This window comes from Serinus canaria, chromosome 2 (assembly GCF_022539315.1).
Source record: "Serinus canaria isolate serCan28SL12 chromosome 2, serCan2020, whole genome shotgun sequence".
Classification (NCBI taxonomy): Eukaryota; Metazoa; Chordata; class Aves; order Passeriformes; family Fringillidae; genus Serinus; species Serinus canaria.
The window spans coordinates 64,032,272-64,052,983 of NC_066315.1; the positions used below are offsets into that span (position 1 = coordinate 64,032,272).

Genomic DNA, 20,712 nt, shown 5'->3' on the forward strand with positions numbered 1-20,712 from the left:
TGTTAGGACTAATGCATTCTTTTACAGAAGTGGCAGGCATTTTTCTCTGGACTCAAGCACTGAATTTTACCTTTTTAACTCTACTTAAAATATTCACTGAAGCCCATAGTTGATCAGACAGGAAAAGACTTCAGTGACTTCAATGAGAAATCAGTGAGAGGTCCACATGCAAACCTCTCTTCCAGAACTCAACTGCAGAATAGAGATTTTTGGAGTTGCATTGTGAAATATTTTCAGAAGGGAAAAGAAGTAACATGAGGGCTAGTAGTTGCCAACATGGATGGGGGAAATGGTCACAAACCATGCTAAGAGTGAAAGAGAGAGAAAATATATACACTGTGAGCAACAACTCTAAGTTTGCCTCTAGGAGGAAGGCCAAGCCCTTTCCAGCCTGAAATACTGCACATATTTGTCTCTGTACTGTAGCTCTGTGGGCAAGGCTTGCATGACCTTTGGTCTCTTGCTGCTTCTGTCCACTCCTCTTGCTACAACATGGTAAGGGAATTGCAGGGTCAGAATCTTCTTTTGACCTGAAGAAGCTTGGGAGTTAGATGCTGCTCTCCAAAGGTCATCACTATTCTGAATGCTATCAGATTTCTCTAGTCCTTTTCCAGACTATACAAACTGGTTCTTTTTGGTTTAAACTATCCTTCCTCCCGTTCTCTTCATTCTTTCCTTCTTTCTGGCTTGTTCTGGGTATTGCCTGGACTTCCATCCATATCTAATAGCCAGGGTACACAGGCTGATTTTAGGACTAGCAAGCAGTAACACTTCTTGAAAATGATTACAGATTGTAAGGTAAAAAAAGACCATGAGCTAAGTTCAGATATATCTCTTGAGTTATTTTAGTGCTAGTCACATCTTCCACAGCATCTACTTGATATTAGTGGTTTTGCTATGCTAGGAACAACACATTGACAGTGTAAGCCTTCCCCCTCTCCAGAGTGTTTATAGGCTAAAAACACAGAGGGGTCCAAGGGAGTGCAAAGATGAAATACTGCATGATGGTTTTGGAGGGGATAGAGTTAATTTCTTACAGTGTCTCGTATGGGGCTTTTTGTATTTGTGCTGAACAAAGTTTGAGTTGATAATATAAAGATGTTTTTGTTATTGCTGAGCAGGGCTTGCACAGAGCCAAGGCCTTTTCTGCCTTTTGAACTGCAACACAGTGGAGGGAAACCTGGGATGCATGGGAAGCCAGGACAGGTGATCCTAAGTGACCAAAGGAATATTCCAGACCATACAGCATCATGCTCAGCACATAAAGTGAAGGTAAGAAGGAGGAAGCAGAGGATGTTTGGAGGGATGGTGTTTGTCTTCCCAAGTAGCCATTACATGTGATGGGGCCCTGCCCTCCTGGAGATGGCTGAACACCTGCCTGCCCATGGGAAACAGTGAACAAATTCCTTGTTTCACTTTGCTTGTGTGCATGGCTTTTGCTTTCCCTATTAAACTGTCTTTATCTCAACTCAGTCATTTTCTCACTGCTACCCTTCTGATTCTCTCCCTGATCCCACTGGTGGGGGAGTGAGTGGCTAAGTGGGGCTTGGCTGCTGGCTGGGGTTACACCATGATGTAGGGCCATGGAGAAAAAGTGGCCGTTCCACACTGCAGAGTGGAAGAGCTACAGAGAGTAGAATCCAGGTCTTTTGGTTTGGAATGTAATACTAAATCCACTTAGCCTGTCTCTTGCAGGCAAAAATTCTTCTGATGGCTCTACCAAGGCTGAAATTTAACTCATGGGTTTGTTTTTCTTACAAACATGTTATCTGCATGCATTTCCTCTGTGTATCTTGCATAAAAGAACACACTCTTCAATTAAAGGTAAATAACAGAAAGAGTAAATTGTATAGAGCCCTGAGAATAATGCTCCTATGGGATTTGTAGTAAAAAGCATGGGTTTTTTCACACATTTATGCTTCAGGCAATTTTACTTCTAGAGCTTGTCCTGAATTACAAAGGCTACACTGAGATCTGCACTTCCATTTTGACAAATACAGGTTGGTTTAATATCCTTTTCTGCAGTATGTCAATTAAAGTCTTCATTTGACAGTGCCTGTGCCTGGATGCACCATCACTCTGTGGCAGCCCTCCTTCATGGTGAATTCAAAGAGATCCCAACTGCAGGCATCTCTGTCTTTTGACAAAAGAATAACGGGAAGTATCATTCGGGTTTTCTGCTTTTTGTGATCCTGAAGATCAGAGCAATATTGTATGTTGAAAGTGAGCATGACATGTCAAATAGTTCAGATATAAAGCAAACAGGAATCCCTCCCTCTTTCTTCTAAATACAGTGAAAATTTCTTTTCTCATGCAAGTATTCATGCAGTAGAGTTGTGGCACTGGCACTGCAGCTCTGGAATTGAACAGGAGAACAAGTCTAGCTTAATTATGCTGAGCAGCCACATATTCATTCCATCAAGAATCAGATGCACACACTTTGGTTTGACTATGGACCTTCAGTTTCCACTTAAATTTTAACAAATGCTTCACATCAACTTGTTTTCAATGGTACCAGGGCTGGGTGACTCCACTGGACACCTGCCAAAAATCTTGCCCATTATTTTTAATGTCCTCATTCAGGCTGACTGTGTTACACCCAGGTTCTTGAGCTTGTCTGAATATGGTCCTAATACCAAACCAGACTCTTGGAAATGACCAGAGGCATTAAATCTACTTGTCTGTCCTCCACCTGCAGGAGAATTCTACTTTGTTTAAATAAAATGGTTAAAAGGAGAATGAGTACAATGGGAACCAAGTTCAATCCATTTGCTGGGAAATGTAACTGTGTATCTTCACTGACACCAGTAATGGAGACCTCAATAATGCAAGTTTTAATGTGTGGTTTGATCACTGACTGTGCTGAACAAGTGGCCTTGCCCAAATCCATGGGCTCTGGGCATGCTGTTGGGAACTGTGCTACCATCATCTACACTAAAGAACAACTTCTCCCTGCATATAAGAGTGAGGTGACCGAGCTTTACAGTTCTTTCCTCTGTTTGTTTCAATTTCACAATGTACATGACTTATGAACCAGGGCTAGTAACAATTACTGTCTCCCCCATGGAATATACATCAGACATGGGCATCAGTGGATGAGTAAGAAGCTGGACAGGGGAAATAAGAACAAGGAATCTATGATGTATCTTCTCAGTGAAACATTATCAGAGTATTAAATCATTGCACAAAGCGCTCGTAACTGAAAAGAAGCAAACTGTGTGAAGCCAGGTGTGCAAGTCTGATTAATCTCTTCTAGCTGAGGCTTTTCATGCTCAAGAGAATAATGAGCAATTTTGCAAGATGTTGGTTCCCAGTGGGGTTGTGACCACTCAGCAGTGTGTAATAACTTGTATACTAGAGTTGATGAAAAAGACATCAACCTCTCCACTCTTGATGACAATCAATTACTTAAAAGACAGTTGTGGATGCCGCAATATTTGCTACACGTCAGACCTTTGACAAGCAGGCCATCCCCTACCCTTTCCATACAGATAATTTTGCTAACATCTGTAGTTACTGTATTTCTTTTAGGGTTTTCATGAGATAAATAAATGTTTATTTGTTGCACAGGTTTGCTACTATATGGTTCTTCTGAAGTGTTAGTGGTGCACTGGAGCTGAGTACCATATACACCAAGTCTGATGCTTAGTCCCTGAACATGGCTGGAGAATTGGTCAGCACACACTGAAGACACAACTGCTGCAGATGGGGTGCGAAGAACTTCTGGATGTACGGCAGCAAGGGTTGCTGCAGCAGGGCTTGTAGAAAGGCTCGTCAAAATCTTCAAATTCTGCCCCAGCTCAACTACTGCATGGAGAAAGAGGGCATGCCTGGGGATCCTGGGCTTGTGGCAGAGCTGTCTGTGTTTGCTATACTGCCAGTGGCAGAAATGCTCTTTCTGGGCTCCTTGCTCCTAAGCCAGCGCTGTAGCCTGACAGCAAGGAAGGACAACAGACACCTAGGTGGTACAAGAAGAAACACAGCCAGGAGATCAAAGGATTCTTCTACTGATAGAAGGATCCCCTTCTATTCACCGGTCCTTAGACTGTATCTAGACTACAGTGCAAGCTTAGTATCCACCAGGAAAGATATCAAAAAACCAGAATGAGTTGAGCACAGGGTCACTGCAGTGGCTGAGGGCTAGAGCACCTGAGGTACTGAGGTGTGTTCAGCTTGGAGTAAAAACAGCTTGTGGGTGGAACACTTCCAAGCAGCCTCCCAGTACCTACAAGTTATCAATAAGGTGATACTCTTCAGTGGTGTGTGGTGGGAGGAGGAAAGACAGTGGATAAAAGTGAAAAGAAAGATGTTCAAGACTGGATTATAAGGGAAGTGTCTTCCCTGCCATGAGGAGAGGTAATTAGTGAAGCAGGTTCATCCAGACAGGTTGTACAGCTGGCATCCTCTGAAGTTTTCAACACCCAGCTGGTCAAAGGCCTGAGCAACCCGGTCTGATCCCATACTTGGCTCTGCTTTGAGCAGGAGGTGGGATTAAAGACCTGCTGAAGTCCTTTTCCTCATCTGAAGGACCTTATAGTGTGACCTTTGCTGTACTGTATACAAGTAATACACCTTGTCATAAAGTTAATGAGACACTCTTTGAATTCCTTATAAGTAGTTAATTCTGTAAAATAATGTGCAAAAAACTCCCCCAAACCAACAAACAGTGCAAAAAAGAGTGTGGCCTGTTGAGGAAGCTCCATGGGGTGATGTGCCTGATATTTGCTGGCACCATTTGGACAAGTAGCTTTTGCTTTTTCAGGTCTTTTCTCCTGTAATCACTTGTGCCGAAATGGTGAGAGTCTCTTTTCTTGTTTCAATGAGTTTTTGAGAAGTCAAAAACTGTTCTCAAAGGTTTGCCATGCATCTCCTGCTGAATATAGCAAGATCTGCAGTCATGCCTTTTGGGGAAGATTTGAGACAGAAATTCTTTGCTGTTCTTCTGTACCACATATTCATGCAAGATTTGAGTTGAATTTGGAGAACAAAAGCAAGGCATGATTAGCCCTAAAGGTTGAAAAGTATAGCTCTGCATGAAATCCTGTGCAGAGCCTTGTAAAGGGTTTCAAAGATGAGAAGATTTCCTGATGCCTGTGTGTTATAGATACTCCTTTCCAGGAAGAAGCACAGAGAGGAATTATAGAGGGAGAAACTGCACTAGGGTCCAGTTTCCATGAAAACCTGGTAAAGGAGAACTGCTTTTGCTCTGCTGCATCTCCCTTGACACACAGTGAGAGAACTGTCCATTGCCTCCATGTGAATGTAGCCTCCCTTCATGAATGTAGCCAGCCAGAGCAGGCAGCTGGAGATTACATCACTGTGGAGGAGTCTTCTGGATTATGCCTTGGGCTCATCTACCGAGGAGTCTTCTGATGTATATGTGACTACTGCATTATAAAATATTCCAGAGTATTTATTGGACAAATTGTAGTCATAAAAACCTTTACAAAGTTGTCACTAATATCCAGCTGTGTATTGGCAAGGCAGCAGGATCCCAGCCATTCATGTTCTCAACACATGAGAACATTCTTGTCTTGTCTGCATTGTCAGAAGCAACTTTTGAAGACTTTTAATATTTTGTACCCTATTAAATGTTTGCCTCTAATTATAAATTAGTTCTGAATCTACACAGATATAACTAGAAAGCCCAGTATCAGAACTAAAATTGTGCGGTGCATCTCTTCAAAATCTTGAATGAAAAGAGCAAAAGAATGCAGAAAGCTTAAATGGAATATATAAGTGGCCAGATATAAGCAAAGCTACATCCTATTCTAATATTAGGCTGAATTTGGGCTCAAACAGACTCAGGTGCTCCTGAGATCCCATCTTAATGGCACATATTTTGTTCTGTGGTGTTTTAGGAGCTTTATGGGTTACTGGTGATTCAGTTGAAAAATATCTAATTAAGTTCAGAAAGCATTATCTGCGCTGGTGAAAATTAACAGCTTAATAAATAAAGATCAAAGGGAACTTTACAACACTGGGGTCTATCAAATCAGACATGAATAGTCTTCCTCTCACTTGACCATTAAAGATTTTATGATAAACTGGGGACTTGAACACCAGAACCCCAATTAAATTTGGTCCCAGGTAATTATTTCAACTCTTCCTAGATTTTTGGTGAAGGAAACTAGAAGTGTCCTAAATGCCTGGGTTCTGCATGTGAATATCAGAGAAATAAAACAACTAAAGTAATTCTATCTTGTGAACATTGTCTAATACTAATCAGTCTAATGTTAATTATGTTTGACAAGCAGTACAAGGCTTACCAGGAGGTGACTGGCCAACAGGACATCAGTGAAACAGTGGTAACACAATAGTTAAGGCTCATGTTTTTCTCCTGGAGTTGCCTGTCTTCTAGGGCTATGCGGGCACTTCCACACCCTGTGCTGTGACTGGGATATTCCCCGTGGAGACAGCACCATCACGACCACAGGACATGGCATGAAGAAAAGCATGGTGTATCTTCTGCAGCAGTGTTGGTACCACTCCCAGTGGCTGCCCTGCAGTCTGCTCTTGGCCCTGGCACTGTTTCTATACTGTCCCATCCCTACAGAGCCTAAGCATTGAGAAGAAGCATGCCAAGGCTGGGTGATTTATATTTGCTAGAGGCAATTCTCTCTTCCTTCCACCTTTAAATGGATTTTTTTTTCCTTTTCATTCTCCACAAAATTAAATGTGCTCTTATGTGTTTATTTAGGTTCTGCTGTTTTATGTGCATTTCTTATCAATTGAGAGGCCAATCTTTGTCTTGGCACAGGCGGATAGATATTTGAGATGGCTTGAAATGCTTTCCGAGGAAAGGAATGTTTCTTTTCCATTTCTAAAACCTGTAATGAGTTCTTTGTCAAGCCCTGCAAGTCAGCCTGCATAACTTTTTGAAGAACTTAGGAATATTTTCACAGCAAGAGGTGGTCTGACTTTTTTCCCTTAAGGTTTGTATTTAAAATATTTCTCCTTTTTTTTTTTTTTTTTTTGCCTCTGACCATGTTGGTAGCAATTTATTAATATATGTTTGTACAAAACATGTTTCTATTAAATAGATACACTTATGTACACATATACATGCATATTATATATATGTAGACAGAAGTTGAGTTGCTTCTGCCTTTTCACATGTCTACCTGAACCCTTCACAGGATCACATCTTCTCTCATAGTCTTTTGAAGAGAGCTACCAGACCATTAAACCTCTGTCACTCTCCACTAGCCATGCCTGGTATGTTTTAATTTGTCCTTCAACCTTTTCAAAAATTCTTCAGTAGAAAAATGTGTATCCAGCAAGAAATGAAAAGTTTTCATTTTGAATGCCAGAGTTCAGATTTTTCTTGTTTTCTCACTCACAAGCGGAGGATGTCTCTGGAGTAATTAGAAAAAGAATAGCATTAATTCTGCTTCTCACTGAGGAGGATGCTTCATTAGGATTGATTGCTCATTTCCAAAGATTGTACATGGCTAATATAATTACCACTGGAGAACACAAGGCACTGAGCAACACTTATATCCTTTGGACCACCAAAGTAAATGGACCCTTTAGAACAAGCTGAATACTTTTATTTATAAGGAATGTATAACTGAGGGTTTCAGTTCCAGCAGGAATTTGAGTCTCTGTTCCTTTACCCTGAAGGTTTTGTATATGCATGTACAAGAGTCAATCTATACACACATACAAGACTTTATATAGGACTAGATGAGACATCACTGAAGGCCACCACAAGATGCCACACCAGAGGAGTCACAGTTCTGTTCCACTTTCATTGGAAAGTCATCACCATCAAGCAACTCACTTATTCTGATAACTTGAGCCTGATTCTACTTCACACAAAATTTGCAACTGCAGAAAAAACAAAACTACTCCAGAAGCCCTCATCCTTTGATTCTTCTGTTATCTCTTACAAAATAATGGCTTATGAACAAAGGACCTGAGTTTTTTTCCTATGCCCTTCCTATATTTTTATTTTTTCCATGTTGGCCTCATTTCTGAACAACTTCTCGTAATTGGGACAGAGTTTTATGGGAGATCATAGGAAGCTGGTTTTGTCCTTAGGTGAAGCCATGAATACTGCTACCTGGCCTTGCAGGCTGCAGGACTGCCCATTCAGTTTGTAGCAAAGGGTAAGATATTAAGCATTATGTGCAGATTTTGGCAGGTAAGAAAGTAAAGAGGTTTCACATAAAATGTACAAAACTATACAGGACAAAAAAGTGTGGTCATCCAAACAGAAACATGAAGAGACTACGTAGAGATGAGAGAAAAACAGAGCATGTTCTTTCCTAATGAGCACGTTCCTGATATAGATGTTAAACCTGAATAAAATGGGTATTAACTGTCTGGAAAAAAAAAATCCACAATACATAAATGTGGGCAGAGCATTTCTCACATCAGTTCTGAAAATATCAGGGCAGGATTAACACAAGATCAACCCAGGGGAAAACTGGTTTCTGCCCCACTACAAAGATGAACCACACTTCATATTCAACTCAGGATTTTGAGGTGCTGCCTGCTGTGCAGCAGCTGCAATTATGAGCAGACTGTTCAAAAGGTACAGGCAAGTGTTTAGGGAATCTATTTTGGTCAGCATAGATATAGCCATCCTTTGCTTCAGCAGCTGAAATGAGAGACTGGGAGGAGGAGATACACCCACCCTCCTTCCACATCCACCTAGAACTTTGAATCCCAAAGAACTTCTCACAAATGTCCAAAGAGCCTGGACATTTGTGAAAACATGTGGAACACAAAACAGAGCCTGTGTTGTTTACTGTTGCTACCTTCCATGCAGTGAGAGCTAAACTGCAGGAAAAAGCACAGGACATCAAAATCCTGGTCATTGGGAATTGGAGCTGGACTCACCAGTGGGAGGGGAGTAATCAGAGCGGGGATGGAAAGGGGGACCAGTTTGGCAGACAATGTAAGTTCTGAGGCAAAATGGCAAGAAGTCATGGGACATGTGTAAGGAGCGGGAGCAAGTCAAAGCCAAACATATGGAAAGATACACGGTGTGTGGAGGGGGACCTGCCCATATGGCAGTGGAGGGGACAGGCAACAAACAGCAAAAGGAGAAATCAAAACTCTCCCTTTCCCCTCAACTCTCACGCCTTTCCTCATTAAGGGCATTTAAAGATATCCTAGCATTTTTGTGATACTTCCTTTCCCATCAAAGCACATCCTGCAATTTCAGTGGTGATGGTAAGTCTTGATGAATAAGGGTGAGGAGGGTTAGGAAATGCCACAGCAGTCTTAGGCAATTAGAGCTGAGAGGGGAAGTGCCCCTGGAGCAACCTTGATGAAGGTGCAGGCTGAAGATTTGCGATCCCTGCCTTAGGTACAGCACGTACATCGCCAGCACACACACAAGTGCCAACAGAGTTACAGAAAGAGGAAGAACATTGAGAACCTTGCTACAAAGGCAGCTTTTCCTGTAAGGGAAACGGTGGGGCTGAGGGTCCAGGAATACCTACTTACCAGTTAAGTGGCTGGCAATCCTGGCAATAGGTTTAGGAGGCAGGGCAGGGGGCTGTTTGAGGAGGGACAACTGTTTCACTGGGGTGTCCTCATGGTCTCCAGGGAAAGCGGCAGATTTTTTTGGGGGAAGTAGCAGGACTGGCTTAGCTGTAGGATCTTGGGACAGGAGGACGCCGGATTCATTGGATGTGGGGCTCTCTTCAGACACTGGAGGACACAACCACATCATAGACGCAACGACGTTACGAGCAAAGCAGCAGCAGATAGAGCCGAAGTCAGACAAGAAAAGCGGCACAGCAATGCAGATTAGGAATGACTCATAGATTTCACTCAAACATCGTATAACGTAGAAAGGAGGAAAGAAGGAAAGAAAGAAAGTAAAAGAGAAAGAGTAACACACATCTACACAACAGCCAAATTTCCCATTACTTCTGACAGAAGCCAGCTCCCATCCAGGCTGGGTTGTACTTCCACATCAGGAACACAAATCAGGTTTTATAATGTCATGTCTCTGATGGTCTGTCACCACAGCTTGCCTAGGACCAGATATGTGAGCAGGTGGTCTGTAAACTCACTCTGTTAAAAGTAAAAAGCACCTCACAGGGCCTTCTCTCTTTTGAAAAGGCCGCATAGCTGCGCAAGATCATGGATGACAACTTCTCCTGCTCACTTTTCCTCACTTGACCTTTGTCCACCACAACTCTCAGCAGCACAGCCTGATGCAGAAAGAGGAGCTAACCTAGACGTAGAGCATTGTTGTCTCCCTGCACAGGCTGGGGAAGAAGAGCAGCCAGCCCCACCCAGGGTAGGGCAGTGGACTGTGTTAGTTGGTGATTTCTGTGTGGGAACACCACACAGAAACACGTGGCAGGTAGAGGGCACGATGTTGTACCCCAGGGCTCAAAAGTGTTGTGAGCTCTCTGCTCTAGAGCTCATTGGTACATCTGAGATGCAGACAGAGAGCTGGAAACCTACTTTTACATATACACAAAGTGCAGGGGTTTTGCCTCACTCCGAGAGAGGTTATTTGCCTAGAAGTAGCGGCTACTTCTACATCATGTCAGTCAAAATTTCTCGTGGAGCATTCAGTAACAATCTCTACACTGTCACTTCCTTCTACACCAGAAGACCTTCATTTTGACAAGGATTTCTCAGGGCTAAACACCAAATGTTAGAAGTCAAAAACTTGTTTCAAACAGCTTAAAGTATCTACACCATAACATAAACGAGATGTTACCTGTCCCATCCATGATCTCTGTGGTTGGGAGCACCTCATATGAGCAGGGTTCCACAGATGCTGGGACTGACTCCAATTCTGCTAGGGCTGGCAGGGACACCTGGCTGGAGCTCAGCCCAGAGCCCAGAGGCTGTCCATTCTCCAAAGATCCTTCTTCATTTGGTATGGAAAGTTCCCCATCTGTTTATAGTCGGAGGAAAGAAGAATGGCAAAAAAAGAGACATAAATAAAATGCAGACAGAATTTTAAATTAAATCTATTTCCATTTAGATTGTTTTCAAATGAGGAACTTGGACTGAGATCTTCTACATACACATGCACTGGGTTTACGTGGAAAGGTTTTGATAGCACGGGGTCTACATGGGTGACTTCTGTGAATAGCTGCCAGAAGTTTCCCCCATGTCTGATGAAACCAGTTCCAAGCTGGACCCACTGCTGGCCAAGGCTGAGCCTATCAGTGATGGTGGTAGCAGCTCTGGGTAATATATAATTTAAGTCAAATATCTGTATTCATCTTCTGCTCTACCCTGGAATGGTCATTATGAACCGTGGTCTAAGTTGGTGATTCCTGACCACCCTTGACCTACACGGACATGCAGTCCAATCCAATGCCAAAAAAAAATCTGTTTTCCCTCTCTCTGTTGAATCTGGGAAGTCAGGAATCATAGTAGGCTGGAACTAAAGAATATTAATACATATTGTATATAATATTTTAATATTAATAACAAGATTATTAACAATATTTTAATATTAATAACAAGAATTCTTAGCTTTCCCCATGCCAACTTTTTTGCTATAAGGGACACAAGCAAAATCACAGGGATATGTCCCTATTTTACATACAAATTTTATGTAAAGAAGAGAATAATTTTTATATTTGCCTGATGTAAGGTCTTGATACTGGGATATATCAGATTCCATTTAGAAAGTCTGTTTTTTTAGTTACTAATAATATCTCCTCTATCTGAGCAAAATTTCTGTGACAGCAGCTGGCATTTTCTTTCCTATCAAATATCACTTCACATCAGAAATAATAAAGAGCAGAAGAAAGGATTCAGATTATTCTCTATAGTGTCAACCTGCATGATTTTTATCTCCAAACTTGTTAAGCACAGCACTCTGGTACCTGGAGGCAGTGACTACATGGACATCACAATTAGATTTTTATAAAGCAAAGTGTTCAGCCCCCATGGTTACAAATGGAAGCCTGAAAATGTAACTGAAATGTGACCTGTAAAACTAAAAACCAGCAGGCAAATATGCAGAACTTGATTTTACTAGCCATTTAAATTACTTCTAAGAGTGAAACTCAGGATTTCAGAATATGCTTTTAGATTTTTGGGCACCAATATTACTGCTCAATGTACTGAGTGGAGATGTACCTCAGTCAAATGAGTGCACATTTTCCCTTCATAGGACTAACAAATCACTTTGGAAAATAATACTGAAAAGATAAAAAACTCTCATTTTGGTGCTCATACACAGCAATTGACAGGTCTGAAAATACATTAGCTGATAACTATTCAGAATTATGTTTCTGCCATTTAAACCTTCTCTACAGCGAGTGAAGATGGTCTCCCATTTATTTTGGAATTATTATAAATACCAAGGCCTTGACTTTCTTGCTTTTGTTGGAGGCTTTTTGGAGACCCTGAGAGCTATTATGGTAGTGCAGTCACATCATACTAGACTGAAACCTGACCTATGGCATTGAGAGATCAACTGAGCTGGCTAAAAGGTGGCAACATGTATTAAAGCTAAAGGCTTGGGCCAAGTGTTTGTAGCACAGCCTCCTTTCTAACCGCTGTGGCCATTCTATTCAAAGCTGTTTGCTTCCCTAGGCAGCAAGAATCAAAAAACAATTCAGCCAGCATTAAGCTGAACATTTTTTGACTTAGCTGGGTAGAAATGCTGTGTACTCTGTGCTGGCTCTGTCTCCCTTTTATAAAGACACATATGTTTACACATGTTTGGGATAAGGATTAATGTTCTCTCAGTTACCTGGTTTCATGAAAGAGTGTAACTGTTTCTTATGTAGAGCATCTGCTTCTTCAATGAAAGGCAGCGACTGTGTCCAGCAATATATTCATTAATTCAGTGCATTAATTCAGACTAAATCTGACTGTAACTGTGAGAAAAGTATGCATAACAAATCCAGTAATGTTTGTTTTTTGGAAGGATGACTACACATTCTTCATGAAGTGAGATGCCTATTGTAATATGCTGAGCCTCTTGAAATCCTACTGTCTTAAGTGTGCTATGTATTCCTCAAGGTATATTAGCATGATTCAAAAAAACAGCATTTGAATGACCCATGAAGACTTACAATTGCAAAAAAAGTAAAATGCAAGATAAAATTTTGGCTTTTACCTTTTGTCATAATACTAAGCATGGCATCTTTCTGTACTGACAGCATAACCTTTTTTAATCTTACTGAATATCTTTAATCTTGATTTAGAGTCTAAAGCTTGTCCTTGGATTTGAATGAAATTGTCAGACATGGCACAGAATCATGACTGAAATATACACCCTAAATCAGGTATTGCTTAAAAAAGAGGAACCTGGAGAGTTGCTCAAGTACAGCAAACAGATCAAAGATGCGGAAAAAATAATTTGCAGAGGAAAGAGTATCTCAGTGTGAATTGATCCTGCATCGGAGATATGCTTGACAACCAGATACAAAAGGCAAATTACTTATTACTTTCAAAGTATTAAAGCTATTCCAGTTGGCTGATATACAAATGAAAAGAATCCTGGTATTGCAATTATTACATATACATGGATGAACTTATCTGTTTTCAGGAACTGGCTATGAGTTTAAAGTTAACTTTGCACGGTGATAACATATGTAATTTTTTGTTCTCAGACCTGCTAAATCCTTTGCTGTTTTCACACTGTCTGGTGCTACTTAGTGGAAAATGACTAAGTCCATGAGCTTTAATAACATCAGCTGAGCATGAAACTGGACAGGTCCATGAGGGAGTAGCTTGACTTCTGCAGCAAGAGAGCACATGAAGGCTGCTCTTCTCTTACGCAGCACACCTGAAGACACCGAAGAAATAGGACCTCACAGGTAATTCTCTTATGCAGAGGACTCTGCCCAGACACTTTGATTCACCTCAGCATGTGAAAACAACAGCATAGGATGAAGGCCCAGAGATACAGAGAGGATGTCTTCAAAACCTGCGGCTCCTAAGCATGGTTTGTACTCCTGAACACACCCGCATTTTCCACTCTCAGGTACTACTAAAACGTTGCCTGGTGTGAAGCAGCCCACAGTGCATCACACTGACTGACACAAACCAGTCCTGTTGTGTTCCCCCTGTTGTAGAACTATCTTGGACTACGCAACTTTTTGCATATCAGAAAAGTGCCACGCTCTTGCATTCCTTCTATGGAAGACTGGCTGTGGAAGTCAAAATGGAAAGCTGAAATCCTGGGTTAATTTTTAGATTGGGTTATCTCCTTCAACACTTGTCTGCTCTCAAGTAGACTGTCCAAGCAAGAAATTCTTGATGACAAAGACTAGGAAGGGCAGAGTAAAATTCCTTGTCATTCTCTGCCATGACCCCAAGGGTGGGTGAATGGAAAATTAAGTGTTCTTGCATGTGGTCAAGACCTGTCCCTGGAACTCTTTCCTAGCCTTGGTGGCTTAGAACAGTAGCTGGAATCCTGCACAATTTCAGCTCCTAAGCAGACCCCTGATTTTGTGGGATCACATAGAGTTTGAGACAGGCTACTTCTGGAGAAGTTCAAAACTTTTCAATTTCACTGCAGCACAACTGGCTCTCCAGTGGCTGCCATGACTTCCTGCTGCTTTACCAAAGCCACTTCAAGTTTATCTTCACATACTGTCACAAAATCTACTTTAGTGCATAACTGCAACATGTCCAAGTCCTGGCAGGACTTAGGTTACCTGAAACTTAAGTCTAAATCCATCATTTTAATTAGATAGAGCATATTAAAGTATAAGAATATAAAAAAATGAAGACAGCCCATGTTTCCTTGGAAAACCATTGCACCATTGCCTTTGGAGTAAGTAATTGGTGCACACTCATATTCAGAAATTTCTCACTACAGGCAATCTCATCTACATTCAGAAAGAAGAGGTTTCAAAATACTACAAGTAGATTTAGTTCTTTGACCAGCAGCATGAAGCAGTGGGCAATTCTAATGACAGATGTTTCTGGGATGGTTACACCTTCATGTGGAAATCAAGGTCTATTCCTATGTGTAGGAGCGATGGCAAAAATATGAGTTCTTCTAACTATGTTCTGTGATGCTGGTGGAAGAGGTGTTTTTAACCTCTCAGGACTATCTGCCCACAAATTATAAGAACAGCAGGAGCTTAATCAGATACTTCTCCAACTTACTATTTTCCAAAAGTACAGAGTAATTGAAAAAATTACAGCCTTTGCCTACATTTTCAGAATACTCAAGTTACAGAGCCCTGGAAATGGAAGATAACAGAAACTGATTCTGTCATGAGTTGGCCCTTAGCAAGGAAAGAGCTCTCTGCAGTTCAGTCAGGAGCAGCTTCAGGTGACTAATTTAAGTGTGGGGGTCACAGAAATGATAACAGCAAATCTTGTTTCCCAAATATAGCAGCTGGACTGCAGTGACTCTCCTATGTGTGACTACTGTGACTTACTGCACTCTGATAATTTTCACCTGCTGGGTGACACAAAGTCCTCTGAAAAGACAGCAAATCCTGAAGCAAACAGGTCAGAGCATTACTTTAAACAGCAGGCAAACAAACCAACTAATTATGCTTTTCTTCAAAGTAGAAGATATCACAAAACCAGCACTAAGCACAAGGCAAAAATTCTTGTTCTTGGGTCAGTCTGTCTGCATGATTTCCTTTAATTGGTATGGGTTTTTAAAGAAAGAAAAAGCCATAGTTACTGACAGGCCTGCTTTGCCCACCTCTTAGGAAAGGGAGACAAAGAGATTTACACCCATTTGTGCAAGATGCCTCTTGGCATGGAAGGTGCTGCCACAATCAAATAAGCGTTCTGCCAGGAAATGCTAAAGGTCGGTTGTTTTCTTGAAGGATTAGAGGTTACCTAACAGGAATTATAAAGGAAATGTAACTTCTACTTAAGGTTGTCAATGAAATAAATCCTTCATTAGAATTACTCTCAGATTAATACACCACTGAAGGAAATAATGCTTTTGCTCTACACATCTTGCCTTATTCATATTCTTGTTTCATCATAGCTGTATGAGTGCTGCTGCTATTCTTGTATTACCACTTTCCTATCTGCCCTACCTCTTTCTTTTCATATCAGCTTTGTAAAGGTGAAAAATTACTATAAAGAGGAATTAATTTCTTTCTTTCAAATACCTATAGACAACTTAGAATCTGCTTCACAAGATGACACAGAAGTTTGCAAACTACATCATTATTTGATCATTAGGTAAAAAGCTGTTGTTCTTTGGTAGCAATAGAAGAGGTTTCAACATGGAAGGTGGAGTCAGACTTCACAGAAAAGATTTTTCCTGGGGTGGCCTTTAGGTTTGTGTAGGGGTGGTTCAGAAGGTGGCTACATGTGGGATATGAGGCAGGGATGAAGGAGGTCACACCTGGGACGGAGGTGTGACTGAAGGCTGCCTTCTGAGCTGGCTGAAGCACTGATCTCTTGGTGTGACAGCCTGGACCACGCCTCACTGGCTGCGAGTCCGGTCTGAGTCACACTACAATAGGTGGACAACACAAAGCAGTGAGAAGGGCAAACCTATTGGCAGGACTTGTTTTCACTCTCAAGTTGCATCTAGGATGGTTTATAAGCCAGCAGGTCATAGTGAGAGCACACTACTACACATCAGTGGTAGAAACTGTGAAATTTAATGATAAGCACATTTTTGCTGCTGTCTGTTTTTAGCTTAAAAAAATTAGCAGCCTGGGTTAGTAAACTTTTAAATTCCTAATAAGCTACAGTAAAAAATAGGCAACAGATTTAAATGCTCCTGAATGTGTACTTCTAATATCTGTGAAAACTTCTCATTTCTATTGATTTCTATGAGATTTTGTACTGCTATTGTCAAAAACCTTTAGACTTTGAATTAATGAGGTTTTAAAGCATATGCAAGTTCTATTGTGATTAAGAAGTAATTTTATTATGTTTTTATGTAATTTGTTGAATTAATTGCCTTAGTAATTGACAAGGGAAGCAGCAAAACAAATAGAAGATGTACTCAAATACTAACATGTATGTAGCAGATGTCAACTACGTATTGTGTTACCAGTGTAAAACAATGTGGTTTGTAAAACAATGGCATTTTACATAAACAAGACATTAAAAACTCAACAAATTAATTATCCTGAACAAGGAATTATTATCTCTTCTGAGCTGTTTCAAGGGAAAGTATATTTTTCTGTGCTCATCAGGATCCAAAACCTTTAAATATTTCCCTTTTCTACAACAGTTAATCCCAAAGTGACTCAACCAGACAATGGCAACACACAGAGGCACGAACCCACTACATTTCTCCACAGCCTGGATGCTTTGCTCTTTTGCAGTCAGCAACTACTGCCTATTGCTGTGATTTTTATTTCTATTGCTTTACATTTCTGATCAGTTTTCATTTTTATTTGCTAAGTAACCACCACATGTATCCAACAGAGAGGGCCAGACCACAGCAAAGAGCTCTCAGAGATCTTATTTTTTACAGTCTTGCAATTCAGAACTCCCTATTCCGGTTCCTAGTGTTACAATTATGCAATGTCTGGCCATAAAGCTTTATGGGATGTCAATTTACTGTTGTGAAAAGAAGAACACTTACCTTTATCAAAAATTTCTTTCAGCACTCCTCGTTTTATAAGCTCCTCTCTGCTTTGTCTCATTGACATTTTTCTTTCCAAAGCTGTAACAAAGGATAAGGGTCAATAGAAATGGAAAGGAAGGGAAATTATTGTTTTAAAAGGCTCTAGGCCTTTTAAAGGCATTTTAAAACGCTCTTTTTCCTCTTCAGGTCAGCACAGTTTAGCATCTTGAAATAAAGGCTACTACTGGTAGTCCAAAGAATCTGTCTGCTACTGCAGTGTGGCTGTTATTGACAGAAAGGGTGGTAGACTGACTGATTTGATGGCATGTCTGCACAGCCATTGCTTGGTTTTGACACATAAGCCAAACATTTCTGATTTTTGTGGAGAATTAGAGACAGCAAAGGGAGAAAAAGGAGATTATTCCAGGAGCTGGAGAGGGAAAGGTAAAAAAGAAGGCAACACAAAGGCTCAAACCAAGGAAAGATGTGGCCACAGAACATGGCCATGGACTGTGTCCAGGCTGTGGAAGAGAATGAAAGCCAAGGCTTCTTTGCCACTTGTTCCAGTGAGGGCAGGTTATGGTGTTTGGGACAGTGCAAAAAATGAGCTGTATAATAGAGCCTTCTCTTTCCTGGAGGAGTTTTTTCCCCTAAAGAGATATAAAGGAGGGAAAGTCTGAGAGTGCCACTGCAATTTACACTAGATCTGAACAGCCCAAATTCTGTATTGGCTGCTTGGAGACTGCAGTCATTGAGGCAGCAAAACGACAGATAGAAAATACATGTTTCTTTAGTGCAGTAGTAATCAAAACAATGCCCAATTAACCAAAACACCACAAAGGACACACACAGGCAAAGAGCTGAAAGCTAGCAAGCTGGGGGCTCAAGAAGTGATGTGAAGGAGTGGCTGCGACTGAACCCGCTCTGTGAGAAACAAGCCTGTGCCTGCCAAAAGAGAGGCACAGTCAAGGGCAAATGGCTTCTGCCATATGCTCCTCTATCAGACCCAGCACTGATGCATACACACATACAAATGAACTGGGACTTAGAATCCTCAGCCTGCCCAAGGCAGATTTAAAGCAAAAGAGGCTTGGAAACCCCCTCTTCTACTCTGAAAACAGGAAGGTCCAACCTTTCTTGGTACTGCTGTGTGTTGACTGTTCCCACAGGGTCTGGTGAATTAGCTATGCTTCTACTGGCACACTGTGCTTATTGCAACTTATTTGGTGCCAGATACTTAGGCTAATATGAACAAGGCCAGCTCTGCTTCCCTTTTCTCCATAGGATAAATACAGGCTTCCCTGTTTTTAAAATCAGTTTTGAGCACGTATTCTTTGGGACAAAGATGCCCAATATGTAGAGTCAGAAACTAGTTAAAAACCCTGGTCTCCCCAGGTAGAGACATACTCTCTGAACTTCAGCATGGATGAAAATTAAAGGCAGGTCCCTCTGCTGAAGCACAAGACCCCATACCCATTAACCAGCCACATGGTGCAGTTGTTAACCTAACATGGAGGTTGTTCACCTAACAGCCACAGCATTTTCTAGAGTGCTTTACACCCATGTGAAGAAGTGCTTTAGGCATCCCAGCTGACGTGCAATGAAACACTGATTTCTATGTTTCTAATATGCTTTTGGAAAGAAAGGCTCAGCTATAAAACTCTGGAGTCACACTGCAGACTGCTCTCCAAGCTGCCTTTTCCCTGTGATGGGTCTTGTTCTGGTACAGCATTTAAAGCTTTTTTCTTTTCCTCCTTAAGAATAGCTGCTCTCAGACCTTCCAAGAAGAGCCAGAACAAGCTGCAACTAATTCCTGAGCCTTCTCCCACCAAAGAAATTGTTAAAAATCTGACTGAGTTTAAAGAGCAATTTGGTGGCACCCAGCACCTTTTCCAATAGGTCTCAAAAAGTGTAATTTTCTGTTAGAATAAACTGAACTTGCTCTTCAGTGGGAAACCAAGCTGGGTCAATCAGCAGCAAGATAGCAGTTTCTGCACATAGACAGCAGCACTGCACACAGAACAAAGACACAGGCAAATTCTATTTCTGTACTCTATCTAACCACAGAGAGCTAAGTAACAGATCCACATTTTGCACACAAATTCATTGGCATTCACCTGGGTGCCCTGTTTCACCCTCTTGCCCGGTCAAGAGCTGGTTATGCAAGGGGGCAGCGTACGACTTGATGGCTAGGAGGTCCCACATCATTTTCATTGTACTGGTAAGAAACACAGTCATCTTGCAGACTAGAATTAAGGCTTTTGGGGAATCAGGCACTAAAAAGGGCTATCAGGACATTTAGAAGAAGTGCAGGAGCGTCTCTTCCAAACCAATTGCTAAGGAAGACCCTCCAGTAGTGACCAAGACATCTCAAAGTAGTGGACTTTTTGCAGTTGCAGAATTTCAAAGATAGAATATATGCATTTTGAAGACTGTAGAGATATAGATTTCTCAGATATTCCCTATCGTAATCTGTTTGTGTTCAAGAAGGAAAAAACCTACAACCCTGGAGCTGAAGCTCAGACAAAACCAATTTTTTCAGTTTCTAAATCCTTTCTAAGTAGGTACAGGACTTAGAGTATTAATTATTCTCCTACTAAGCCAGTTTAATTAATAAGATATTTAGAGGAAGGGCATGCTGGGCTAAGAGCAGCACTGAATGATAACAGATGTTATACTAAAACTGTGGAACATGCTGCCTTTCTTCAATTCAAATCTTCCTCCCAAACAAGTGTCGTACATTTAGGTGCATAACCTGCTATGCTACTGCTGATCAGATGGGAAAAAAAATATAAGCATCTAGATGCAGAACTCATTAGGGTCTAACCCCTTGAACAATGAAATGCTTTACTTGTTCTGGATTTCTCTGGCTAAGATTGCCAGTTCTTTTATGAAGGATTTTCTTTTCAAGCAGAAAGCTGGTACAAAATAAATTCATTCACTCTCCACTGAGAAGGAATCCATTCACAGCAGAGGATAAATGTAAACCTTTGAATTAATCCTTGATTCATGAGAACCGTGTAAATTCTGTGATGGGAAAAAATGAATTATAATTAATATTTAAGAAAAGATGTATTACTTCATTAGTGATTTTCCTTGGTGATTAACCTCATTTTTTTTCATTTGTACAACCTTCCAGGAGATTAGAAATAAGCATTAAGCCCTCTTTGTGGGATCTACTTATGCCAGAAACTAGTTACTGTAACAAATTCATCCACTCTACAAGAAACTCTCAGTGACTAGTT

General features: G+C 41.1%; 1 protein-coding gene and 1 long non-coding RNA gene across 3 annotated transcripts in view; one reads left to right on the plus strand and one right to left on the minus strand.

Annotated features, from left to right (window-relative positions):
• Positions 1 to 20,712, minus strand: part of PHACTR1 (phosphatase and actin regulator 1) — a 302,064-nt gene that overhangs the window by 59,357 nt on the left and 221,995 nt on the right. Inside the window, exons 7-9 of one of the 2 annotated variants that reach the window (XM_050970747.1) lie at positions 17,486 to 17,566; positions 10,700 to 10,879; positions 9,463 to 9,669 (exon numbers count right to left, since the gene is read on the minus strand). In XM_050970747.1, coding sequence (XP_050826704.1) covers positions 9,463 to 9,669; positions 10,700 to 10,879; positions 17,486 to 17,566 — 468 coding nt within the window. The remainder of the gene's footprint in view (positions 1 to 9,462; positions 9,670 to 10,699; positions 10,880 to 17,485; positions 17,567 to 20,712) is intronic. The other variant, XM_050970748.1, reaches the window with a different exon arrangement.
• LOC127059223 (uncharacterized) lies at positions 1,143 to 4,383 on the plus strand. Its single transcript, XR_007776843.1, has 2 exons — positions 1,143 to 1,272; positions 3,571 to 4,383. It is a non-coding gene; the product is annotated as an uncharacterized LOC127059223 (long non-coding RNA).